Source organism: Ranitomeya variabilis, chromosome 8, assembly GCF_051348905.1.
Source record: "Ranitomeya variabilis isolate aRanVar5 chromosome 8, aRanVar5.hap1, whole genome shotgun sequence".
Classification (NCBI taxonomy): Eukaryota; Metazoa; Chordata; class Amphibia; order Anura; family Dendrobatidae; genus Ranitomeya; species Ranitomeya variabilis.
Window position 1 is genome coordinate 17040951 of NC_135239.1, and position 27628 is coordinate 17068578.

Below are 27628 nucleotides of genomic sequence, written 5' to 3' on the forward strand. Positions count from 1 at the left end.
ACATCATGCAAATGTAGTTACAATGATCATTGCACAGGCCGCGTTCTAGATAATGGTTTCACAGCAAAACTTTCCCGGTATCGTCATTTCACGCTGAATGTCTCTTCTGTGGAAGGATAAATACAAGACAGCTAAGAATTACATGGAGGGAATTTACATGACCATAGTCCGGGGCCGCCGGAGCAGAAGCCACTGATCATTAGTGCCTCCGGCTCATAGTGCAAATGGAAAGACTGTTGTTTCAGTGGGAAAAATAATTTAATGTCTAATGTTTTGTTGGAACCAACATTATAGAATTTGCCCCCATATGCTACACAACAAAAATAAAAAATTGTTTTTGTAATTTTCACATGTATTTATGTAAAGTTGCAGAAGTTGTGAACTTTTCAGCTTGCAATAAAACAATATTCCATCTAAATTGTATAGAGGGACAGATGCAGTCATGTCGGGGATGTGCATGGTTCTCAACAGATATGGTCGGTGTCTGACCGCATTCTCCTATGTTTTGGGGGGGGTGGGCTGCCACATTTTTTGCAGTAAATTTGGTGCTCCGACACTTACACACTAGCAGATAAAAAAAATAAATAAAATTCAGTTATTTTTATATTGTTTAAAATAATATTTTATTTAAATATTAATAAAAATTGTGGCATTGTCTTTTTCACATAAAGGGAATGTATGTGTAGATTAGGTAGCAGACAGGATGCTGGAGAGGTGAATGAATGTGAAGTGGGTTTTTAAAGGGGTTGTCCAGTCACCAGGTATTGATGACCGATGGGATAGGTCATCAATATCAGATTGGTAGGGGGGTGAAGAGATGCCGTTCTGCAGTAACCATCAGCAACACATTGCATGGAGATTGATGCATATCTCCATACAATGTATTTACATCCATCCTGGTCTCGGACCCCCACCAGTCTGATATTGATGTCCTATCTACAGGATAGGTCATCAATAAAGAAGCAGTATACAACCCCTTTAACGCTTCTAAGTTTTAGTAAATTTGCATACATACATGTGAATGCTTCAGGTTTGCCCTACATAAGGCAACTTACATTTGGTGTAAGGAGGATAAACAAATCATACTACACAGGGAAAATTAGCCGATTTCATGATAAACCTGCAACATGACCATTTCAGCAAAACAAAAACCACTGATGGTGAGAAGGATCAAACGGAGACATTTCTTTTGCAAGAAATAAAAAAAAAAAAAAAAAAAGGCAAAAAAACAAAAGAAAACTAAAACATACATTTCCCAGAATATTCATTTCTCATAATAAAAGTTTATCAACTGTACAAGTTAAGAAAATTATACAAGCTTTGTTTAAGAAAGGACAGTTCATCCAAAACATAGTTACTGTAAAAATCTCTCAAAGGCTACGAAGAAATCTGGAAAAATACACCATGTATCTTTTTTTTTTTTTTTTTCCAGCCCAGATAGAAATAGAAAAAGACATCATTGATGTCAATAATTTACATACACAAACCTTATTTGGTTTACTCTTAACTTCTACCTATAAAATTGGTGCCTACGACATTCGGGGTCCAACTTTCTTAGCAATTTCAAATCCGACAAGATAAAAAAAAAAAAAAAAGCAAAAAAAAAGAAAATGCAGAAAATGTAAATCCTACATTACCAGCAACCATTCACACATGTTGTGGTATAATAACGATACATTCTGAAGGTACTTCCATCATTCTCAAAAAAAAAATAAAAAAATCCCAAGATGTTGAAGCTGAAATGTTTTTTAGGAGGTGGTAGGGTTTATGAAACGATAAAAAATAAAAATATACATTAAAATAGAACTTGTTAAATAACTAGTTGAACCCTGAAATTTCAAGATGCCTCGAAACATACTTTAAAAAAAAAAAAAAAAGTCTCAATCGTTGCCGGTCGGAGGGAAAGGAACGTTTCCTTAGACCTCTCCTTGTGAATATATTTCCTGAGAAATTTCTGACGAGCCAGGACTGTCCTTTTCGGGGCTGTCGATCCGTCGTCTCTTTGTGGATCGTTCATTGGTGTCGTCCAGCTCTTTATCGTGGCTGTGGCTGAATTTGGAATCGCTGGATAAAGTGTCGCGGTTGTAGCCGTTGGTGTCTGTGTCGTTTAAAGATGGTTCTCCGGTGCTTGGGCCGTTTAGGTGAACGGCTCCGGCGGTGCCATCATCTTTATAAGTGGAGACCTCAGAAGGACCATTAACAGCAACCCCTGGGAATTCACAAGCCAAAATTAGAGACAACACTAATCCAAAAATTAAAATTGTGAGTTTAGGGGCACGGTATATGGTAAGGACAGAGTCAAGGGATTGAATCAAGAACTTACCAACAAGGGCATGAACACCATAAACAGAGGCCATGTGGATGCTACAACTACCATACAGTGAGATGGCGGTCCTAGCCTTAGTGGTGTTTATCCCTACTAATACAGAATAAACCTGTGAAGAGTGTCTCTGTCCAAGTACAAACCTGTAAAGAGCTTCTCCTCTCCACGTACAATGTTTTAACAAGAAGGGAAAGAAACTTCAAAAAGTGCAGGAGCAATTGGTTCCGTTTAGTGATGAACGAGTATGCTCGTTACTTGGGTTTCTCCAAGTATGCTCTGAGTATTTCGGCGCGCTCGGAGATTTAGTTTATGTCCACGCAGCTGCTAGACAGCTTGAATGCATGTGGGAATTGCCTAACAAACAGGCAACCCCCACAGGAAACCCGAGTAACGAGCACACTCGCTCATCACTAGTTCCGTTCCGAGAAGGGTTTTAATTTTTTGCTCTGGCGATTGCTACAAAAATTTGCTCAAAGATGGTCTGCATTTGGTCTGCATTGGTGGAAGACTAGTTGAGTTCTAAGGGTATGTGTCCACGTTCAGGAAACGCTGCGTGTTTGACGCTGCGCAGAGCCGCAGCGTCAAACACGCAGCGTCCAGATGTTCCAGCATAGTGGAGGGGATTTTATGAAATCCCGTGTCCACTATGCGTGGTAACACGCATCCAGCGGCCCTGTGATTCCGGACATGCTGCGCGTCTTTTAAGATCGCAGCATGTCCGTGTACCTTGCGGCGCCGCTGCGCCGCCACAAGGTATATCACAGGGCCCTATGTGTGGGGTGCGATGATGCCGGATGTGTGCAATGAACACATCCGGCATCATCGCGTCACAGAAGGGGGCGGGGCTTAGGGCGGAGCGGGTTTGCCGCTCCGTCCAAACCGCCGGCCATCCTGAAAGTGGACACATACCCTTAGGCTTTGCTCCCTCGCATTTTCCCCTGCCCTTCCAGTCTTCTTGCCTGATGGACGCCCCATTATAAAAGTCAGGGTATTTTGGGATACGCTTAACATCAGTAAATAAAACTTTATTTTATGGAGTCTTTACCATTCTGGTTAGTGTTGGACGCCGTGCCATCGTCCTTCTCAGACTGGCTGGTGCTACTGTTAGAGGTAGTAGGTGGTGGGGACGGAGCTCGGCTAGATGCGGCACTTTCACTCTCATCTAGAAGCCGGTCCATATAATCCCTGAAAGAAAAAGAAAAGATAAAAAAAGAAATGAGTACCGTCATTACTTTTCCCACAGTGAACTTACACAGAAATTAAAAATCAGCTGTTTAACCAGGATACTCACGTTACACCAGGGTGCAGATTGTATTTTTTTTTGCCGAATCTTGTCTGTTGGGCGAAAAAGTCGTACCGCTCTGACTTTTTCCACATGTAGTAAAAAGCCACACATTCTCCAACCGATCGCGTTCTCACCTAAGCAATAAGTGAACATCTTCAGTTGTGTATTGCGCAGACCACTTTATATACATTGGTCAGTGGCAGGATCACCGTGATGCAGATTATTCACACAGAATTTTGTGAGCAGAAAAGATGCAGCATTTTACGACATCAGCAGACTATCAGACGTCTCATCCAAACGCTGCAGAAAATATCTGCGTGTAATAAGGACTCCTACTGCTGAATTCTGTGTTTTAAAACGTCACAAAAGTTAAAGTTTAACAGTCATTTTAATTTTCATTTCATAAATCAATAGTACAAGTGAATAAGGAGATTTTTGTGTACTCACCGTAAAATCTTTTTCTCCGAGCCACTCATTGGGGGACACAGGACCATGGGTGTTATGCTGCTGCCACTAGGAGGACACTAAGTAAACAGAAAGATTAACTCCTCCTCTGCAGTATACACCCCTTCACTGGATACAATTTCAACCAGTTCGGTAGTAAAGCAGTAGGAGCATGAACAAAGACAAACTATGTCAAAACCAAAGAAGTAACAACAAGCCAAAACAGGCTAACAGGGTGGGTGCTGTGTCCCCCAATGAGTGGCTCGGAGAAAAAGATTTTACGGTGAGTACACAAAAATCTCCTTTTCTCCTACGCCTCATTGGGGGACACAGGACCATGGGACGTACAAAAGCAGTCCCTGGGTGGGGAGCAATATGCTAATACCCCATGTACCACCAGCTTACTGAGGTACCGATGTGTGCAGAATGCGCCTGCCGAGGGCAGCGTCTGCCGAAGCCTGAGTATGGATGAGGTAGTGCTTCGTGAAAGTATGCAGACTGGACTAAGTCGTAGCTTTACAAGCTGATGTGCGGACGCCTGGTGCCGAATGGCCCAAGAAGCAACGACCGACCGGGTGGAATGCGCCTGAATCCCAGGTGGGACAGGAGTGTTCCTGACACGATAGGATTCCTGAATAGCGGAACAAATCTACTTGGCTAGAGTGGCCTTTGAGGCAGGTAGACCCTTCCTATGTCCCTCCGGAAGCACGAAGAGGACATCCGACTTACGGAAGGGAGCCGTGCGAGATATGTACCTCCGAAGAGCTCAAACCAGGTCCAGAGTATGGAGAGCTTTCTCGATACAATGAGTAGGCGCAGGACAGAAAGACAGCAAGACAATGTCCTCGGGAGAGGTTCTCAAAACCACCTTATCTGGGTAAAAAATTCAGAAAGGGGGGGGGGGGGGTGTCGGCAAGAGAGCCGCCAACTCAGAAACTCTCCTAATTGACGTAATTGCCACTAGAAAGACCACCTTCGATGAGAGGAGGGTGAGAGAGATGTCCTGCAATGGTTCGAAAGAGGCCTCCTGAAGAACTCCGAGAACCAAGTTAGCCCTTTAATGACAGCCAATACGTCTTTTAACTGACCTGAGATATTAGAGAATAGCCTCCCCATACAGGTAAAAATCCATCAGCTGTTGGTTGTGCACTATAGCTGACAACTTGCTGTATCAGCCACGATCACTGTTTGCACCGTCCAAATTTGTTTAACCCATTAGATGCTGCTGTCAATAGTGACTACATCATTATAAATGGTTAACAGAGTGTAGGGGCTTCCTCTTTATCCAAATTGGTGCCCTCAGATTATTATTTTGTGGTCCTGATATTTGCGATGGCAATTCATGACCAAATAGCGGCCTTAAGGTACCTTCACACGAAGCGACGCTGCAGCGATAGCGACAACGATGCCGATCGCTGCAGCGTCGCTGTTTGATCGCTGGGGAGCTGTCACACAGACCGCTCTCCAGCGACCAACGATGCCGAGGTCCCCGGGTAACCAGGGTAAACATCGGGTTGCTAGGCGCAGGGCCGCGCTTAGTAACCCGATGTTTACCCTGGTTACCAGCGTAAAAGTAAAAAAAACAAACAGTACATTCTCACCTGCGCGTCCCCCAGCGTCTGCTTCCTGACACTGACTGAGCTCCGGCCCTAACAGCACAGCGGTGACGTCACCGCTGTGCTTTCACTTTCACTTTAGGGCCGGCGCTCAGTAAGTGTCAGGAAGCAGACGCTGGGGGACGCGCAGGTGAGCATGTACTGTTTGTTTTTTTTACTTTTACGCTGGTAACCAGGGTAAACATCGGGTTACTAAGCGCGGCCCTGCGCTTGGTAACCCGATGTTTACCCTGGTTACCAGTGTAAAATATCGCTGGTATCGTTGCTTTTGCTTTCAAACACAACGATACACGGCGATCGGACGACCAAATAAAGTTCTGGACTTTATTCAGCGACCAGCGACATCACAGCAGGATCCTGATCGCTGCTGCGTGTCAAACTAAACGATATCGCTAGCGAGGACGCTGCAACGTCACGGATCGCTAGCGATATCGTTACAAAGTCGTTTCGTGTGAAGGTACCTTTAGAGTCTGACGGCTGTAGTAATCTGTTCAGAAGTTAGAGAAATTTAGGTGGTAAAAATACACATTTTCATTTCTGTCATGCCACTTTGCACGAATTCCTGTAAAGCACCTGAAGGGTTAATAAACTACATGACTGCAGTTTTCAATATGTCAGGGGGTGCTGTTTATAAAATGGTATCACGTTTGGGGGTTTCCCAATATATGAGACCCCTAAAGTCACTTCAAACATGGATATGTCCCTAAAAAAATTAATTTAGTAAATTTCCTTGAAAAAAAGAAAAATTGCTGCTACATTTTTAAACCTCCTAAAATGCTAACAAAATAAAAGAACATTTTACAAATGGTGCTGATGAAAAGCCAACATGTGGGAAATGTTATTTATTAATGGTTTGCTATGGTATGAATATCTGGATTAAAGGGATAATCATTCAAATTTCGAAAATTGCTAATTTTTTAACATTTTTCTCAAATTTTTGATATTTTTTATAAATAAACGCAAAACATATTGACCTAAATTTACCATTATCATAAAGAATAATGTGTCATGAAAAAACAATCTCAAAATCACTGGGAGTTGTTGAAGCGTTGCAGAGTTATTACCACAAAGTGACACTGGTCAGATTTAAAAAATTTGGCTCCGTCACTAAGGGGTTAAGATCCCATGACGCCAAAGGCATTCTATAGGGAGGGACCACCCGGGAGACTCCTTGGATGAACGTCTTAACCGGCAGTCTGGAAGCGATCCTTCGTTGGAATAGAACAGACAAGGCGGACACTTGTCCCTTGAGCGAGCTTAGGGCAAGGCCTGACTCTAAACTTGATTGGAGAAACTCCAGAATGGATGGAATGGAAAAGACTAAGGGCAAACGTCCATGGGTATTGCACTATGAAAAGAAGATACGCCAGGTGCGATGATAAATGCGCATGGATACGGGTTTCCTAGCGCAAATCATGGTAGAAGGACCCCCGGAGAGAATCCGGCTTGGGCTAAAATCCAGGATTCAACGGCCACGCCGTCAAAGACAGGGTCCCAGAGTTCTGATGGCAAATTGGGCCCTGGAAGAGAAGGTCTGTGCGATCTGGAAGGCGCCAGGGGGTGTCGGCGACCATTTGGACGAGTTCCGCGTACCATGCTCGGCGCGGCCAGTCGGGCGCGACGAGAATCACCGGTCTCCCCTCTGTTCTGATCTGTTTGATGACTCTCGGAAGCAGAGGAAGGGGCGGAAAAATGTATGGCAGCTGGAACGGATGCCACGACAGAACCAGGGCATCTACCCCGATGGCGCGAGGATCGTGGGAACGGGCAATGAACTGGAGAACCTGGTTGTTGAACCTCAAGGTCATGAGATCCACATCCGGCGTCAGCCAGCGAAGGCAAATCTGCTGGAAAACTTCCGGATGGAGGGACCACTCGCCCGAAGCAAGACTTTGGCGACTGAGGAAGTCCGCTTCCCAATTCTCCACGCCCGGTATGTGGATCGCCGATATGAGCAAGTGATTGGTCTCTGCCAAGCGCATGATGTGGGAGACTTCGCGCATGGCTGCTCTGGTGCGGGTTTCCCCTTGTGGTTGATGTACGCCACGGCTGTGGCGTTGTGGGATTGAATTCTGATGGGATGACCTGCGAGAAGGTTGGTGAAAGTTGTGTAAAGCGAGAATGATTGCTCAAATTTCCAGGATATTGATTGGGAGACGTGACTATCTCGTGGACCAACGACCCTGTGCCGTGTGGTGAATAAAAATTGCACCCCAGCCAAAAAGGCTGGCATCGGTAGTCACCACTAACCAGCGCACAGGAAGAAAGGATTTCCCTTGGTTCAAGGAAGACTGTAGTGTCCACCACCTGAGGGTCTGCCTGACCTGTGGGGGTAGATGAAAGCGACGGTCGAGAGGAACCGGGCTTCTGTCTCAGGCTAAAAGGAGCGCCTGTTGCAAGGGACGGGGATGGCACTGCGCTAACAGAATGGCTTCCATCGCCGCAACCATTTTTTTTTTTTTTTTTTTGAGGATGCGCATCGCAAAGCGAATGGAGTGAGGGACTGGGCGGAAGAGCCTGCGCGCTCCCTGTTGTAAGGATAGAACCTTCTCTGGAGGGAGAATGACCAGCCCGCGGGAAGAGTTCAAAATCATGCCCAGGAAGCAGATTTGCTGGGCCGGCACTGGAGATGATTTCTCGAAGTTGATCTTACAACCCAGGCGAGAAGGAGAATCCACGGTGATGCTCACCGACTCCTCGCAGGTAGACTGGGACGGACCTTTGATTAATAGGTCGTCCAGATATGGCAGGACTACCACTCCCCGAGCGTGAAGAATGGCCATGACAGCCGCCATGACCTTTGTGAAGACTCTGGGGGCGGTGGCAAGTCCGAAGGGCAAGGCCACAGACTGGAAGTGTACTTCTTGGGCTGCAAAGAGCAGGAACTGCTGATGAGAGGGAAAAATTGGGATGTGTAGATGAATGCAAGGCACTCTCCTTTTTCCAGGGACGCGACAACGGAACGGAGGCGGTCCATCCTGAAGTGTCGGACCCGTACGAATTTGTTTTAGCAGTTTGAGATCCAGTATGGGCCGTAGAGTCCCGTCCTTCTTTGGGACCACGAAAAGGTTGGAGTAAAACCACGTGAACCTTTGGTCACGAGGGACTGGAGTGATGACACCGTCCTTTTGAAGCGCCTGTATGGCGTGAAGAGAAAAAACTCGATTTTGTATCCGGAAGACACGAGCTCTCTGACCCACTCGTCGTGAACGACCGAGAGCCACTGTTGACGGAACGAAAGAAGGCGTCAGCCTACGTTGTCGGTGTCAGCCGGACACGCCAACGAGTCATTGTGAAGGTTTAAGGGACGCGGACGGCTCAGGGGCAGACGGCCTGGGTCCGGGTTTCCAGGAACAGTTTGGTCTGTATGAGACCTGGGAAGTTCTGTTGTCCTGACGTCCCGAACCAGGGGAAGAGTACGACAAACTGTAGTTGTTACGAAATGACTGGAATCGAAACTGCTGCTGATTCCGTGCTGGGGAAGAAATTCACTTTTTTTTTTTTTTTTTAAACCGGTAGCGTCAGAAATGATTTGGTCTAGGTTTTCCCCCAAATTAAACGACCCGCTTGGTAAGGAAGAGAGGTCAGCGACTTTTTGGAAGCAGAGTCTGCTCGCCAATCGCGGAGCCATAGGGCCCCCCCGATGGAAATTGCGTTAGCAGCCGCTTGCGCTGCGCAATTAGCCGCATCTATGGAGGCGCTAACGACAAAATCTCCGGCCTGAGCAAACTGGTTAGCTAGTCTGGCCGTCTCTGGGGGAAGATTACTCAACACCTCAGCCCAGGTCACCATTGCCTTAGCTACCCAGGTAGCTGCAAAGGATGGAAGGAGGGCTGCTCCTGAGACTTCAAAGACTGAGCGAGCCAAATAATCAATCTGGCGGTCAGAAGGGTTTTTGACTGATGAATCGTCTGACAGAGAGAAGATTGTTTTGGATGCAAGCCGCGACACGGCAGGATCCAGAAGGAGAAAGAAGTAAGCCCTTCACCAGATCCCTTGAGAAAGGATATTTAGCTTCCGTGGCTTTTTGAGCCGTAAAGCGCTTTTCTGCTCCCTGTGTTTTGGATAATATCCTGAAACTCAGGGTGATTATGGAGACTTCTTAAAAGATACAACGTGTTCCTGAGAGGAAGCAGATTCATCGTCCACCATTAATGCCTAACCAATAGAGGAGTCTGGGTTAAAGATTCCTCCGACTCATATACTGAGCCCTGTACGCTGCGACCCTCAGGGGAGGGGGAGCGAGAAAATGAGCTTGCAGAAGCTGAAGCTCGCGCGTGTACGGGAGATGGGGAAAAGGTCCTTTTCCTGGAACCCCGGGAGTCCCGTACAACGGTGCGCCCCCTGTGGTCGGACAGCCCCGCGCCGTTATCAGATTCCGTCGCAGCCGACGGAGGTGAATTCTGGTTTAAGGAAGTGGCGGCAGAAGGCGGCTGCGCACTGGCCAGGTCACAGTTCTGGCACAAGGGGGGACTGTGGGTACTTGGCAAGGCAGACTTGCAAGTGGCACAAATGGTAAAAAATACAGTGTGCTTTTTTTGTCCCCTTTTTTCCATAGATTGAGACATAGTGAATGTCTATCTCCGATAAACCGCAGTAGCAGTTATGTGAGCAGGGAAGGGGTTAAGCTTTTCCCTATGCAGCGGAGCAGCTTACCCACGGTCCTGAACTGGTGTCCCCAGGGAGGAAGAGAGGGAGGTAGCGTTTTCGGCTGTATTTCCCTGTAGCAGTGGAGTCCCAAGATGGCGCCCGAGATTTGCAGGGCTCTTCTCATTCAAAACGAGAAGCGCCTGAACAGTGGGCGGGGCTCCGGCGTGGGCGGGTTTTTTGAACTGCGGCCTAGTCCGGCTGGAGAAGCCGGGGACTAAATTAGTGGAGCCGGCCGACGAAGCGCTCTGGCGGCCGCGCCGCCGCGCCTAACGATCGTCGCTGGCATCTAGCCAGCGGTACCTCTCCCCAGGGACCCGGACCGCTTCTTCCCACGCCGGTAGCGTGAGGAAGATAGTACTCACCAAAGGAGGGACCACCTCCAGGTCAATCGATCCTCCCTGTGTCGGGGGACGGAGAGCCTCCGGAAGCATGCTTGCCTTCTCAGGGGACTTACAGCTGTGCCTGCCGCATGGAGATTTTTGCAGGTTTCTTCTGCGCCTGCCACAGGGGGCTTACGGCTACTGTGGGGACTACGAGACGCCAAGATGAGGGCTTGAGTGCGGTGGAGCCCGGGAGATGCACATAAGAGGTAAACTCCATGTGCTCGCCATCATACAGGGGGGAGATCGGGACCGTATAGGAACCGTCGCCCTAGCGTAGATTAGGCGTGCCCCATACGTCGCAGGAGAGGGACGGGGAGGTATACTCGCCGTGCTCGCCTGTTGATGGTTCGGGGGAGAGCGGACCCTATAAAAAAAGGAACCCGTCGCCCCCTTCACTCCGTTAAGTAAAAAATTAAAAATTTACAGAAAACTAAAAACTTTAAAATAAAAATTAAAATAAGAAAGTTGGGGCCTGAAAACAGACCCAAGTGCCTCCTACAGACACTAAGCAAGAACTGGTTGAAATTGTATCCAGTGAAGGGGTGTATACTGCAGAGGAGGAGTTAATCTTTCTGTTTACTTAGTGTCCTCCTAGTGGCAGCAGCATAACACCCATGGTCCTGTGTCCCCCAATGAGGCGTAGGAGAAATAAGAAACTTTGTAATGCATTTACATGTAAAGCGCCATGGAATAAATGGCGCTATAACAATAAATAATAATAATAATGCATTATATATGTGTAAGAAATCCCCTTCCTTCTCCTGAACTAATCAATCATTCTCAAAATTCTCAATTCATAGGTAAAGATTTATGGATTCGGGAGGTGACAGTTTGTGCTTTTGAAATTCTATGGAGGAGGTAGGAGCTAGAGGCAATCACATAACATAGAACTTTATGAGCACCAACTGTCATCTCTCTCGGTAAAGGGGAAAACTGTATTCAGTGAAGACACATTTTACCCGTGAATTAAGGATGTTTTAGAATGATCGATCCAGGAGAAGAAAACAGTGGCTTATTATAAATAAAGATAAACTGCAAACGTCTCTTATTTTCACATGTACTATTGATTTATGAAATTAAAATGACGGATACTTTTTAACCAAAAAATAAATACTATGTTACCCTTTCCCTGGGGTTTACGTGGCTCTCGTGAGTAGCTGCCCACCAGTCCCTGTGTAACCCAGCCTCTTACGATGAGGTCTCATCCCTTTTCAGCAGGGAAATAAGCAGCAAATTTGTTGTGGATTTCCTGTTGCAATTTTCTGGAACAAGTCCGCTATGTGTGAACTGCGCCTTTCACTCCTTTCCTTATCTCTGTGTGATTTGGGATTTAGTTTACAAATTTCATGTTCTGCCTTTTAACCACCAGCCTGAATACTGTTCATGAAGGACAAGAACTCTGTGCTAAGAAATGACATAGTATTGTAGCCATGAAGAGGTTGAGATCTTTTCTTTTAAGCTTTTTTTATCCCCAAAACTTTTAGACACCAGTCCCTCTTAATCTAGGATGCTGACTGTAAAGATATTGTTCATTATGTTACGAGCCATTCGAAAGGAGAAAATATCTGCGGTGTTCTTCAGTGGGATTACCACATGTAGTTTGCCTGTCATATCTGGAATATTTGTATATTGGTCAATATTTTACGCTCCACTTTATATTGAAGTGTACTTGTATCACAAGGGTGATGATAGGATCACCGTTGCAGAAGCGGCACTCCAAAACGTCAGCAGTGTTATTACCTTGTTTGCTTGTATCAAATGGAAATCTTTCCCGTAGGCTTTGAGACCTTGCTCAAAATTTCGACACTCTTCTTCCGTCCACACAGAAAGTTCTTCTGAGGAAAAATGGTAAAAAAACAAACCAAAACAAAACAAAAAAACAAACACAAAAAAACAACACAAATTCATTGTACATAGCTTCAATGCTTATTACAAGTCATCTACAGCAATATACCATTGCCGGTCTTAGTACCAAGACGTCTGCTTACCACGTGCTGCTTTCACATTAAACCTTAATCTTCTCAAGGCTTCTTCTGTGTCAAAATTACATTTCACCAACTCATAAAGGGCCTGAAAAACAGAGATCGGTAATTTAGTATGATTAATTGTGCATGTATTCAGATCTATCCGAGTAGACACAGATAGAAGGAGGCCACTTTCAGATAAGGCTGTTAGTTGTGGTTAGCAAATACACTCACTGGCCACTTTATTAGGTACACCATGCTAGTAACGGGTTGGACCCCTTTTGCCTTCAGAACTGCCTCAATTCTTCGTGGCATAGATTCAACAAGGTGCTGGAAGCATTCCTCAGAGATTTTGGTCCATATTGACATGATGGCATCACACAGTTGCCGCAGATTTGTCGGCTGCACATCCCAAAGATGCTCCATACAAGGCAGGATGGATCCATGCTTTCATGTTGTTTACGCCAAATTCTGACCCTACCATCCGAATGTCGCAGCAGAAATCGAGACTCATCAGACCAAGCAACGTTTTTCCAATCTTCTACTGTCCAATTTCGATGAGCTTGTACAAATTGTAGCCTCAGTTTCCTGTTCTTAGCTGAAAGGAGTGGTACCCGGTGTGGTCTTCTGCTGCTGTAGCCCATCTGCCTCAAAGTTCGACGCACTGTGCGTTCAGAGATGCTCTTAGGCCTACCTTGGTTGTAACGGGTGGCGATTTGAGTCACTGTTGCCTTTCTATCAGCTCGAACCAGTCTGCCCATTCTCCTCTGACCTCTGGCATCAACAAGGCATTTCCGCCCACAGAACTGCCGCTCACTGGATTTTTTTTCTTTTTCGGACCATTCTCTGTAAACCCTAGAGATGGTTGTGCGTGAAAATCCCAGTAGATCAGCAGTTTCTGAAATACTCAGACCAGCCCTTCTGGCACCAACAACCATGCCACGTTCAAAGGCACTCAAATCACCTTTCTTCCCCATACTGATGCTCGGTTTGAACTGCAGGAGATTGTCTTGACCATGTCTACATGCCTAAATGCACTGAGTTGCCGCCATGTGATTGGCTGATTAGAAATTAAGTGTTAACAAGAAGTTGGACAGGTGTACCTAATAAAGTGGCCAGTGAGTGTATATTATATATACATAAACTAATAAATAGTGTAACAGTTTTTATTAACAAAATGCAAACTGAAAGAACAAAAGAGAAATATAAATCCTAGATCATAGACCTAGTGGTCGGCCACGGAAACTTAGTGCAGCAGATGAAGGACACATCATGTTACTTCCCAGCAAAATCAAAAGATGTCCAGCAGTACCATAAACTCAGAACTGGCAGAAACCAGAGGATCCAGCTACACCCATTTGCTGTTGAAAGTCTGGCCAGAAGGGGTCTTTATGGAAGAACTATGGCCAAAAACCAGACTTTCAACATGTAGACATGGCGAAGTGATTTGTCTATGCACGAAAACATAGGAACAAAGGTGTAAAAAAATGCCAGGTGCTCAGTGCCCTGGACTGATGAGTTACAATGTGAAATATTCAGTTGTAGGAGATGTTTGTTTTCTGGAGAGAGGGTCAATAATGAGGGTCTGCAGGGGCAGTGACGCACGGTGGAGGGTCCGGGAAGTTTGTGGCTGCATATCAACAAATGGAGTTGGGCATTTGGCCAGGATTAATGGTGTCCTCAATGCTGAGATATACAAGCAGATACTTATCCATCATGTAATATCATCAGGAGGCATCTGATTGGCTCCAAATTAATTCTGTAGCTGGATAAAAACCCCAAACATCCAGCCAATGTCATTAAGAATAAGGAGTCCTGGAAGTGACGATACGGACCCATAGGGCCATGAGCTCAGCTTTGGTTCAACTAAATACTGATGGGATTTACATTTCTCTTTTGTTCATTCACTTTACATTTTATTAATTGATAAAAAATAAACTATTACACTTTTGTTTTTGAATTTTTTTTATCCAAATTTTCAGTATTTTCCACACCTGCCCAAACCTTTCGCACAGTACTCTACATACATACAGGTTAACATACCGGTTAAAAGTTTGGACACGTGTAAATCTGTCATCAAAGTAGAAGGGGGAGTAATGTGAGGAATCTATAATTTACAAAGATATACTGTTGTGTTTCACTTGTTTATTTACTCTCTCATTCCATATCTATCCCTTTGAGTTGACTTCAGTCTGAATCTACAATCTGCACACATTTCAATAAGCAAAAAAAAACAAACAAAAAAAAACCCATTACATGCTCAGGTGTGTCCAAACTTTAGACTGGTATTGCATACATCATATATACTTATGGATTTTTTTCTGTATAGTTGGCATTGTAGCGATAAATTATAAAAACTTTTACAAGGTACTTACATGTTTCCCAGTGAGCCTGGACAACCATAGTAAGTTATGAAATGTATCAGCATATTGAACAAATCCACATAAAAAGTGAAAGGAACAAAAATGATAAAAACCTGTTCATTGTCCTTAATATGTGCTCCTTCGGGAATGGCATCCACACCCTTCTCCTCCCCAGTCCTCCTTGAGGCTTCATTTAAAAAATCAATCACTCTTTCCTCCACTACGAATTCTGGATTCCACAGTAATTGGTCATCATTTTCATATACTGCAATAATAAGAAACAAGATGAAAGTCTGCACAATTACCAACACTAATAAGACAAACATTACTGACTTTGGATGTGCATTCTTTCTCCAGCAGAAATAAAATGTTGTGGATTTTCAAAATAAGTACATCAGATTAATCCAACAATTTATGCATGTTGTATTGTGTCGATCTGGTGACGGATCACACTTTAGAATTTCTTGACTATTTTAGGTGATTTCATGAAGGCGGCACAGAAAATCAGCACTTATAAATTAAATAAGTAGTACAATACCAGGAAGGATTCCCTCATTATAAAAGTAACACGTCTACATATATTTAAGCCCTTTTAGAATATTTACTAGGCCAGGTTACTCACCTTTTTCCGTTTCTCTGTATCTAGAGATACCGATTGGAATTTCAGCTTGAAACATAGACCCTACCATAATCTCCTTGGAGGAAAAATAAAAACAAAATATGGCATGAATGTCATCATTTTTACATCCTTAACAAAGACCAATCCCTTATTACGGTCACATCCATCATCATCACATGTTTAAAGCTAAGCAGGGTTATGAGTACTGTTGAGCATTCCGATACCGCAAGTATCGGCTATCGGCCGATATTTGCTGTATCGGAATTCCGATACCGAGTTCCGATATTTTTGTGAAATCGGAATCGGAAGTTCCCAGTGTATGGTTCCCAGGGTCTGGAGGAGAGGAGACTCCTTCAGGCCCTGGGATCCATATTCATGTAAAAAATAAATAATAAAAATAATAAATAGGGATATACTCACCCTCTGACGCGCCCTGGTTGTAAACGCTGCAACCGGCAGCCTCCGTTCCTAAGAATGAGCGAGTGAAGGACCTTCGATGACGTCGCGGCTTGTGATTGGTCGCGTGAGCGGTCACGTGACCGCTCACGCGACCAATCACAAGCCGCGACGTCATCGCAGGTCCTTCACTCCCTGCATTCTTATGAACGGAGGCAGACGCTTGGACCGGTGAGAGCCGGGGCCGACGGAGGGGTGAGTATATCAACATTTTTTATTTTTATTCTTTATTTTATACATGAATATGGATCCCAGGGCCTGAAGGAGAGTTTCCTCTCCTTCAGACCCTGGGAACCATCCAGGATACCTTCCGATACTTGTGTCCCATTGACTTGCATTGGTATCGGGTATCGGCGATATCCGATATATTTGGGATATCGGCCGATCCCATCTGATACCGATACCTTTGAGTATTGGAAGGTATCGCTCAACACTAGTTATGAGACAACGACGAGTGTGGTTACATCTATTCTCATCTCTCTGGTAGAAGACTCCGATTTTACCAATCAGCTCGGGTCCAGACCTCCCAGTTATCAGACAATATCTACCCTGCAGACAGTTCTATTAAATGTGGCCATCACTTACTTTTTTCCAGTCTTCTGATGGAATATAATCTTCATCATCTTCCGATTCTTCTTCAATTTCATTATCTGTGAAAAAAAAACACACAATTGTTTTACTTTGTAGCTGTAAGTCCAGAATTATTAATTAAAGTCAATTAGAAATCATTTTGTTAATAGATTTACATAAGATATATACACGAGTGGAGACCGAAAAAGCATCAGTAACCATCTTCTGGAGGGCGGAACGCTTATAGTACGGGCTTCGCTGCTACGTGAATGTGCATAGTGCCCATCTGAGTCGGAACGCCAGTCCACCTTGTTTTGGAAAGCTGCGCTTGGCTCCTGTGACTTATTTTCAACAAATTGTTTAATCATTCACCTATTTCGTTATTACAATCGACAACCCGAACTGAAGAAAAGCTGGAATCAAATTCATCAAGCCATCATGGAAGATGGATGTCAGACCATTGATGAACTTAAAGGATTTGACTGGGCATGAAACGATTTGCAGAAATATTTGGGTCGGGCCTCAATATCAAATCGACTGGCAGCAATCATTTTCTTTAAGGAGACTGAAGTGTCAAAATGTAAAAATAAATACTATTTTTATATATAAATGATTTCTGGTTTAAAAGAGTTGCACCTTGTGTGAATCCTCCATCACAAAATAAGCGAAAGATTGAACAATTCTCAAAATAAAACACTGGAGCTAAATGCAACCTTCCACAACAAAGTCAACTGGCAAAAGGGATTCCTGTATATTGGAAAAAGGAAATCAACATGAATCCAATAAAGTGCAGGTTTCAGCCTCTGGGTCCACCTCCAGATACAGGGAGGCAGCCGAAACATCACACACTATGGTCATGGACTTAAATCTTTTTTTTTTTTTTAAATCATAATGAAATGCTGCCGCCTTGTTCTTATACATAATAAAATAAAACATATTACATATTTATAATGAAATGCTAAAGACCGATCACTTACTTGCATCAAAATACTTGCAGCGTCGAGGACGGATAACTTCTTGTGTGTCTTGAGTGACTGATGGCGTGGGGTCGTCATTAGAGGAGCGAGTCTCATCTTCCTGACCAGATGAATCTTTGATGACTTCATCCTGGGGAAAAAATTATTTCTAACAATGATCAGACTTCTGGAAACTATTTACAGATTCAGCAATTCTTCATCTGAAATTGTAGAAAGTTTCTAAAAGCTTTTCAATTAAAATAAAAAACATTTTTAAAATAGATTTTCAGACATTGATTTGCATTTGTATTGCTATTTTAACCCCTTCTCAACTAAGGTTGTACATATACTTCATCCGTCAGGTTCAGGTGCATTGAGCGAGCTCAGGAGCTGAGCCCGCTCTGTACACAGCAGATGTCAGCTGTGTATTTCAGCCACAAACTCTATACCGCCTAAATTAAAACCGTTCCGGGACTTGGAAGAAGGGTCAAGAGAGGGGTTAATAAGGCAGAAACACACAAGCACCTTATTTTCCCCACTAAAGCCGCTGTTCACATCATTTTCTTCCTCTTCTTCCTCCTCCTCCTCCTCTTCTTCCTCCTCTTCTTCTTCATCTTCTCCAGGCATAGGTACCGTGCTGCCATAGCCGTATAGCCTCAGTAACTCATGAATTGGCATCTCACTTTCCTAATGACATAAGAAAATTACAATAAGGTTTAATTTTGTGGGATTTTTAATTTTCAGGAAAAAAAAACCAAACAAAAATTAATTGCAAATAGTGTGGACATTTGTGTAACAAAATCATTCCTGCAAAGGTGGCACCTAGACCTCAAAGGATTGTATGTAGTAAATTCAATTATCAAAAGGGACGTCAAACAGGCCAGATCTCTTTATTGACTTGCACACTGCACTGACATCTATGGCCAAGGTCGACATTAGGCTTTCGTTAAAACGTGTCCAAAGTATCAAAGGTCGTACTTTGTTTGCCTAAGGCAATGGCTTGTTTGGGATGCACCTCAATCCCTTTTTTTGGGTGGGAGATTCAGACACAAGTTCCTGGCAGAGTGATGAGATGTGAACCCGGCATTATCATCCATAATATAAAATCTGCCTCCTTTCCTTTATGACTCAAGTGACCTTAATTGAGAGTTTATACTAATAATTTGGCCTCTTCTGCGCAGGGTATGTAGATGTATAAATGATACAGAAGTGCACAATGCTCGACGGATTAACCGTCTCAACTTGGCCAAACTTTTCAAGTTCCCTACAAGTCATGAACCAACCCAATAAGCATGGCCCCGCTCGGCACGGACCTATATATGGCCACGGATATAGCATCTGACGGTGTAAGAATTTGGTAAGTGAAAAATGGTCGCAAATCAGAGCGTTGGACTTTGCTCACCTGTAGCTTACAATGTGGTTACTAGGCGATCATGTTACCTATGGCACATTTCTGTGGAATATAGTTTGCATTATAAAATGGAGTGAGCTGTAAACTGGGAAATAAAAGGCAATAAACAAAGCACTCAAGATTAACAGGTTTTACCCTTTCTAGGTGCTCAATCTCAGAAGTGAAATTCACTTCCCCTTCCATTAACTCTTCCTCCTCCAGGGTCCGTTCATCGTCAAACTCGTGGACCAGCATGTCAGCCGACGGATCAAACTCGTGGTCATCGGATGCAGCCGAGCCTCCTGGTCACCAAGATAATGAGAGTTAACTACCCAACATAACATACTGCAACTCAAATGTGAAAAATATACATGTTTAGATGCAAGGAGGAAGAATATTTCCTATAAATCCACAGCATTTCCACAACACAATAAGCATGTGGTGCTTTTGGCAATCCTTGACTTGCTCATAGGTTCCTAATGCAATTTCATCATGAGATATTAGAATAAAACACTATAAAGGCAGAGGATTTGTTTCAAAATTTTCCAAAATTTCCACAGCAAACCACCAATATAAAAATACTTCAGTCTGCCTGATTAATTAGTAGATGAATGGAAAGGCTCAAGAGAAATTTCCTTGAAAGATGGAAGCAGCAAGAGCAGCGATCTAAAGGCCTTACGCCTCATTCAGACGTCCGTTTTTGTCACGCATGAGAAAACCGCACCAATTATTCCAACCAGAGTGCGACCTGAGTGTCATCAGTTTTTCTTGTACATGGAGAGAAAAAAAAAAACTCTCCAACTTTCTAACACGCTATGAAAATCTGACTGCAATCGGATGTCATCTGAGTGAGGTCTGCTTTCTTCACAGACCCATTGAATAGCCTGGACAATTTTGATCCGACCCGCAGATCAAAATTGGACATGTCTCTGTGATTTTTCAAGGACCGCTCCTTTGGCAGAAAATGACGGCCATGTGAATAGCCCCATAGACTATCACAGGTTCTAGCGTTATCCGTGAAAAACACTTCTAGCACTTTGACGCGAAAAATGAATGTGTGAATGAGGACTTATTCAGAAGAGCAAATTTTCAATTTTTGTGCTGTCCGTATGCAAAACATAGGACAGTGATCAATGTGTCTGGAAAGGTGAGCTAGGATGAGGGTTTTCCACGTAGAATAAGAGTATGATTGAGATAGATTAGAAAAAAAGCAGCAGCACTAATATTCCATTAGGACTCGATAGGTGAATTAAAAAGGCTGAACTACTGACGACATCTATATGGCATCTAGATGTGAAAAACAGACACGTGAAACTCTATGGACTAAACATCACCATTTTTTCTGGCCAAAAAACCCCACTAATCCTATTTTTACATAAAACTTGCAAAATCATTTAGGCTATGTGCACACGTTGCAGATTTGACTGTGGAATTTTCTGTGCAGATTCTGCATTTCTTGGCAGAAAACGCAGGACAGAATCTGCGCCTTTTTTTGATATGTGCACATGTTGCAGATTTTTGTGCAGATTTCTTCCTTTTTTCTCCCTGCAGATTTCTATTATGGAATGGGTGCAGAAACGCAGCAGATATGCACAAAAGAAGTGACATGGTCCTTTTTTGAATCCGCTGCGTTTTCTGTGCAGATTTTTCCGCACCATTAGAACAGCATTTTTTTTTTTGCCATTGATTTACATTGTACTGTAAATCACTTGCAGATCTGCAGCGTTTCTGCATGAAAAAAAAAGCTGCAGATCTGCAGGAAATCTGCAACGTGTGCACAAACCTGTGCAAATATGCTAAACAAGAGAACATGCAAAGCCATAAAAAAAATCCCAGCCGAAGCATTGTGCGAGTGTACTTATATCAATTCAAAGAACAGCTGCAAATCTCTCGGCAAAAAATATTGGGCAAGTTTGGGACGGAAGGAGGCAGCATCACATCAGACAAAATTTTTAGGTTCTGAAGTCTACTACTGGAGAGGCGACCAATTAATAAAGGTATGTAGTGTTTCCTATAAATTTCTGCACTACTTCTGCCACAGCTCAATTAATAACCACTGTAACAAAAACAAACAAACAAACAAAACTTGTCTGTGAACTTAAAGGGATTTCCCAGTATATTAAAAATTTACCCAAGTATTGGAAATGTTCTAAAATGAAGTCTAACCCAAATAAACACTACTAAACCCCGTGTGGAGCTTCTCCGGTGGTCCCCACCGATCATCCAGTGCTGACAGCTCTGCCATTCGCATATAGGGCATGTAAGAGCTGAGTGCAGTGATTTGTAGCAGCGGTCACCTGACTGATGGGCATGCCATCAACCACTGCAAGATCGGCGGGGACCACCAGGGTCTTACTGTAGGATTAAACAGGTAAATGGGTTATTTCTTTAAGAACGTTCCACACACAAGGAACATTTTTGTAAGAAGCCCTTTAAGCGATTGGAGAAGGTCAGCAGGTCACTCTTAATAGAGCGGATAAATACGGTAAATGTTATCTCTGAAAACACCAGAGTCACTACTACATATAGAAGAAAAAGAGAAGACATGATCTATGCACAAATTACCCAGAGAAAGCGCAGGCGCCATAATAGCTACAACAATTAATGCTGTTCTAAGAATAACATCCTATAGGAGCCGCCGCGTCACACGTTTATCCACCAGAGCGAGAAAGTACAGCATGTGCCGCCGTGAGCAATAATTGAAAAAAATATACATATATATTATTTTCATCTTAACTTTGTTGAAAATAAATAGAAATTACCTGGGCTGGCATTCCCAAGAGAAGGCTGCAAAAGAAAAAAATAAATATAAAGAATCATCAGTCTGGAAGATATCAGCAGGAAGATTAGAAAACAACTGGAAACCATCCGAATGCAACATAATGTAACAAATGTGTCCAACTAAATGTATCAACTGAAAACACACAATGTATAAAATGGAAAAAGTTAAATAATGGTGTAAAGATAAATACACAGAAACCAATCCGGAGAACAACACCCGATCCATTCTAACAGCCATAACACGCGATGCCACGATACCGGCACCACGTGCCCGAGCCCTAATCTCACCAATGACATCACCTGTGTGCATATCTATAGGGAATAATAGCCAGGCACATTTTTTAATCATCCATAATTGTTTTATTGCTTCCCCCCCCACAATAGCGGTGTATGAAAGTTGTATTTATTTTCACCATTTGTAGCTATCAAAAATTACCCAGAAATGTCTAAATCAAATCCATGGCCGCCAGACAGAAGCCCTGTAAACAGACCTTTTATCTCCGCTGCCTCTTCTGATTACTAGGACCGGACCCAACACAAATATGATGTCACGGGATACCTACTAATCTGAAGAGGAGCCAGGGGTGCCAGCAGGTAGAAGGGCCTTTATAAAAACTTGATTCCAGCTCACCTAGTAAGCTCTATGCTCATCCACCTGGGGCTCAGACACTGGCCTCGCATCAAGGAAAATAGGAAAAATTGGAGTCCGGCTCAACAGGACTGGATTTTCCTTTTCGTTTTCAAAAGAAAAATGTACATGATCAACATGACCCAGTTGATGCGTTTTGACTGCACTAAGCAGTCTTACTCATGACTAATGGTCAAATAACATGCAGTCACTTATCGCAGGGATAAGTCATCCACATGAAGCAAGCAGGAGGACGGCACCGAAGAAGATGGGAGGCACGGACCAAGAAGAGAGACACCCATCGGACCGGACCGCCCCCGCAGGTGAGTATAATAGAAGATATTTTTCTTTCCTTCCAGGTCGGGTTGGGGGCTTATATACAGCATTATAGAATGTTGTATATAAGCCCTGAAAGGCGGTGGCCGTAACTCGTAGTGGCCAAACCTAGTGACAGGTTCCCCTTAATGTGATCAAAGAAACTCACAAAGACACAAAGCCTGCCAGGCTCGGGGGGGGGGGGGGCCCACGGTGCTTGCCTGACAATATATATGGGGCCTCCTGATTCTCACCTGATAGATGATGTCAGGGAGATAAGGATCCAGCATGTCTGATTTCAGATCCTTTTATCCTCGGTGAAATAAATTGTCTCTAGACGTGTCCAGCAGCAGCTGACTTGAAGAGACGAGATAGAAAGCTGCTGCCTGAACCACCTTCCAGCCGGCTGATGGCTATCTATTCAGTATGAGGCCCTTGACAAACTCCCTGGCAGGCTAGGGCCACACGACCCGTTTCCTCTCCGTCCGATTACTCATCAGACTATCAGAATTTGATCAAAGTGGGATCCATTTTTCTCCACTTTCTTTAATTTTGTCAGTCCATGAAAATGTCATCCAAGTGGGGTCCGACCCATAGACATGAAAGGGAGAGTGTCATCAGATTCTAGGAGGCAAATCGGACATGGGCACAGTCCCATAGAACTACATGGGTACGAGGGATATCTGTCAAAACGACGGATAGCACTCGCCTGGTTAAAATGGTAGTTTGCACAAGCCCTCTGAATAAGCTCAGATTAATTCTTACATACGGTAACTTGTTCTGTAGGCAGCTATAGACATCATAACTCACAGACTACAGAAGGGAAACAGCAAAAAGATATTTTTTAGCCCAAAATACATGCATTTAGGTAAAAAGAAAATTGCTCCAGGAGGAGTCAGCATCCTTTACTCTCTCTGATCTTCACAATTGGGGGCAGATTGTAGGAATGACAATTTTCGTACATTTCCTCGGATCTACACATGTTCATACACGCTTCTTTTGAGCCATTAAAAACTGGAGAAATGGTGACAAAAAATGTACAAAGTGTGGGGCAGATAATGCACATTACATATGCTTTGGGAATGCCATACCTTGAGGAATTTTCGGAAAGGGATAATATAATTCAAACAACCCATAGCATAACTTTACAGCTAATCCCGCTGTATGCATTTTAGGGATTATAGAAGACAAAATGGATTTTCATCCAGTACAGATTGCTATATCTAGAATATTATTCCAGGCAAGAAAATGCATCAGCTCTAGATGGATTCAAGACTCACCGCCCTCGATAGTAGATTTCCAGATTAGAGAAGATATAAAAGAAAATATATGTATAAATTTGAAAAAATATGGGGTCCATGGATGGATACTCCGGAATTACCCTCAGCTTTCCTTCTCAGGGACAGACTGGTGGTGGATTGAATATTATAACTTACGTCAAGGTTTAAAGTAGTAAGAATATACTCGTGTGGGGTGAGAGAACTTGGACTCTTGATAGGAAGTTGAAGGACAGTGAAAATTGGATATTTTGTGAAAATGTTCTTTGTGGTGAATAAAAATCTGATAAAAAAAGCTGTAGAAATTGATGAGTCCCCAGCTCCAATATCCCACCCATATTAAACACAAGAATATTGGCAACCGCAACTTACATGTGTCCTGAGCAAGTGGTTCTTCCATTTCACCACAAGCTTCCATCACCCTCCTCTCTTGGGGGTGCCCAGAGTGATAAAGCATGACTATTATGGGCCCCTCGGTACAAAAATGTGATACGACGGCAGGTTTTTAGGCACACTGGTGCTGAAATGTCGGCCACTATAAAGTCGAGCCCCTTGAGGAAGCAAGCAGATTCACTTCTGCATGCAATCTTCTGACATTTCAGAATTGCAAGAAGACCTTAGAACATATTCAGACATGGCAGATACTCCACAGTAAATTTTCAGAAAATTACAGTATAATAATAATAGATAGATAGATAGATAGATAGATAGATAGATAGATAGATAGATAGATAGATAGATAGATAGATAGATAGAGCACATGTGCGCGCTCTGGCAAAAATTAAAGGGAACCTGTCACCCCCCCCCAGGCGTTTGAAACTAAAAGAGCCACCTTGTGCAGCAGTAATGCTGCATTCTGACAAGGTGGCTCTTTTAGTTCTGGGTGCTGTAACTAGAGAAATAATCAGTTTTGTAATTTGTCCTAAATACCTTTTCTTCAGTTCTGGAGGCAGGCCTTTCCCCCCTGCTGCAGAAGCCACACAGCAGTCGCTCAAGTCTCCTTGGCGCCGCCTCCTCCTCACCGCTGTTTTGAAATGAGCCGGCGCCTGCGCTCTTATCCCCTGCCTGGTGCAGGCGCGGTGAGCGCTGCCCGTCTGTCCTCATATGCAGTCTAGCTGACTGCGCCTGTGCGGCCGCCCTGCCTGTGAATCCCAGCCCCGCAGTGTCTTCTGATTTATTCACATTGCGGGGCTGGGATTCACAGGCAGGGCGGCCGCACAGGCGCAGTCAGCTAGACTGCATATGAGGACAGACGGGCAGCGCTCACTGCGCCTGCACCAGGCAGGGGATAAGAGCGCAGGCGCCGGCTCATTTCAAAACAGTGGTGAGGAGGGGGCGCCCGGCGCCAAGAAGACCTGAGTGACGGCTGTGTGGCGTCTGCAGCAGGGGGAAAGGCCGGCCTCCTTGACTGAAGAAAAGGTATTTTCTGACAAATTACAAAACGGATTATTTCTGCAGTTACAGCACCCAGAACTAAAAGAGCCACCTTGTCAGAATGCAGCATTACTGCTGCACAAGGTGGCTCTTTTAGTTTCAAACTCCTGGGGGGGGGGGGGGTGACAGGTTCCCTTTAAGAGACCACTGCAAAATGTTCAGTTTGTCTGATTTTTCTCTTTCTAGGTAAATTTTTGAGTAAAATGTAAATTTTACTTTTATTCTATAACCTACTGACAACATGTCTCCGAAGTTCCAAGCAATAAATTTTGTATTTATTTTCTGAAAATGAGAAATGGTCAAAATAACAAAAAAATGCATTGCTTGCAGACCTCAAATAATGCAAAAAACAACAACAAGTTGCTTGGAACTTCGGAGACATGTTGTCAGTAGTCTATAGAATAAATTAACAATTTACATTTTACTCAAAAATATACCTATAAAGAGAAAAATCAGACAAACTGAAAATGTTGCAGTGGTCTCAGTGTGTGTGTATGTGTGTGTGTGTGTGTGTGTGTGTGTGTGTGTGTGTGTGTATGTGTGTGTGTATATATATATATGTGTGTGTGTGTGTGTGTGTGTGTGTGTGTGTGTGTGTGTGTGTGTGTGTGTGTGTGTGTGTGTGTGTGTGTGTGTGTGTGTGTGTGTGTGTATATGTATGCATGTTTAGAGAAGAAGACATGCACAATTAGAGTAAACATTTGCGTAAGAATTGGCGAAATTTGCAGTGGGTTGTGGAAATGCCTCAGATTTTCACCACTTCAGTGAATAGTACAAAAATCACTGGAGGCAGAATTAATTTGTACATAACATGCTGATTTTTTTTTTTTTTTTTTGGGGGGGGGGGGGGGGGGGGCACAAATCTGCACTGAAAATCTGCAACATGTGAACATGATCCTACAAATGCATCATAACCCAGTATAGAAACTTCTTTCTGCAGTTTGTAAACCACTGAACTCTAAATTGGGGGAATATGTCGTTTTAGGCTATTTTCACACTAGCGTTGTGCACTGCACGCTGCTATGCGACGTTGCGGCGCACCGACACTAGCAGTGAAAGCGCCGCACAACGGGGGCAGCGGATGCTGTTTTTCAACGCATCCGCTGCCCCATTGTGAAGTGCGGGGAGGCGGGGGCGGAGTTCCGGCCGCGCATGCGCAGTCGGAAAAGACATGAACGACGCACCAAAAAACGTTACAAACAACGTTTTTTTGGTGGCGACGGTCCGACGCAACCGTCACACGACGGTTGCGACGTGTGGCAATGCGTCCCTAATGCTAGTCTATGGAGAAAAAAACGCATCCTGCAAGCACTTTTGCAGGATGCGTTTTTTCTGCAAAACGACGCATAGCGACGTGCAGTGCACGACGCTAGTGCTTCCAATAGTGGCCAGTGCCTGACTTCGCTTGACAATAAGGCACCACTCCTGCTTTGTTTTTTTCAGCGCTGGAGTGGTGCTTCTAATGTAAGGTCCCTGTCCACCGTCTTATACTCACCCACCGGTCTTCACCTTTTCTTGGCGCTGCTCTCAATATAAGTTTATTAGAGCCAGAACTTATGACTTATATTTAAGAGTGACCTCCAGCCGGCTCCATGAAACACTGGAGCGATTTGGAAGGTCACAAACCTCCAGATACCAACAGGAGCAGCCGTGATAAAAGGTGAAGATGGCGGCAGGCGACTATAAAAGCAGGGTCAGGGACCTCGAATAAGAAGCACCACGCTAGAGGTACAATTGAAAGACACTGGAGTAGCTGTACCGATTGCATGGCCGGTCTGAGGCCTCCTTTAGACGGCTGTAACACTGCCGCATGTTAGCGTCTGGTGCACATCACGGCCGGACAACCCCATTCATATCAATGGAGGGGAGTCACAATACCACACACAGCCTGTACATAGGTGTGGCGCTCCTTTACAACCCCTTTAAAGGGAAACTAATAATTAGGAATCTTACAATTTTTCCACTGGAGCTTAAGACTCAACTTTCATTAAAATAGGTCACAATAAACAGACTGACCCATCTTTTGTAGTGAAACATCTAATGAGAATGTTTTTGCGCTCCCGTGCGATCGCCGCATACCTCTAATCGCCACATCCGCATACAACGCATGTCCCTGCGTACCCAATATTAAAGATAGGTACCCAATATTAAAGATAGGTACGCAGGGAAACGCA

At 44.0% G+C, this 27628-nt stretch overlaps 1 protein-coding gene across 3 annotated transcripts in view; it reads right to left on the minus strand.

Annotated features, from left to right (window-relative positions):
* Nucleotides 1-612: 612 nt before the first annotated feature.
* MIER1 (MIER1 transcriptional regulator) overlaps nucleotides 613-27628 on the minus strand; it is a 34477-nt gene continuing 7461 nt past the window's right edge. Inside the window, exons 2-13 of one of the 3 annotated variants that reach the window (XM_077277461.1) lie at nucleotides 21782-21806; nucleotides 19176-19321; nucleotides 18155-18316; nucleotides 17651-17780; nucleotides 16689-16753; nucleotides 15651-15723; nucleotides 15142-15293; nucleotides 12690-12771; nucleotides 12442-12536; nucleotides 3615-3742; nucleotides 3369-3508; nucleotides 613-2209 (exon numbers count right to left, since the gene is read on the minus strand). In XM_077277461.1, coding sequence (XP_077133576.1) covers nucleotides 1917-2209; nucleotides 3369-3508; nucleotides 3615-3742; nucleotides 12442-12536; nucleotides 12690-12771; nucleotides 15142-15293; nucleotides 15651-15723; nucleotides 16689-16753; nucleotides 17651-17780; nucleotides 18155-18316; nucleotides 19176-19321; nucleotides 21782-21806 — 1491 coding nt within the window. In that variant the 3' untranslated portion in view covers nucleotides 613-1916. The remainder of the gene's footprint in view (nucleotides 2210-3368; nucleotides 3509-3614; nucleotides 3743-12441; nucleotides 12537-12689; nucleotides 12772-15141; nucleotides 15294-15650; nucleotides 15724-16688; nucleotides 16754-17650; nucleotides 17781-18154; nucleotides 18317-19175; nucleotides 19322-21781; nucleotides 21807-27628) is intronic. The other 2 variants (XM_077277462.1, XM_077277463.1) reach the window with 2 other exon arrangements.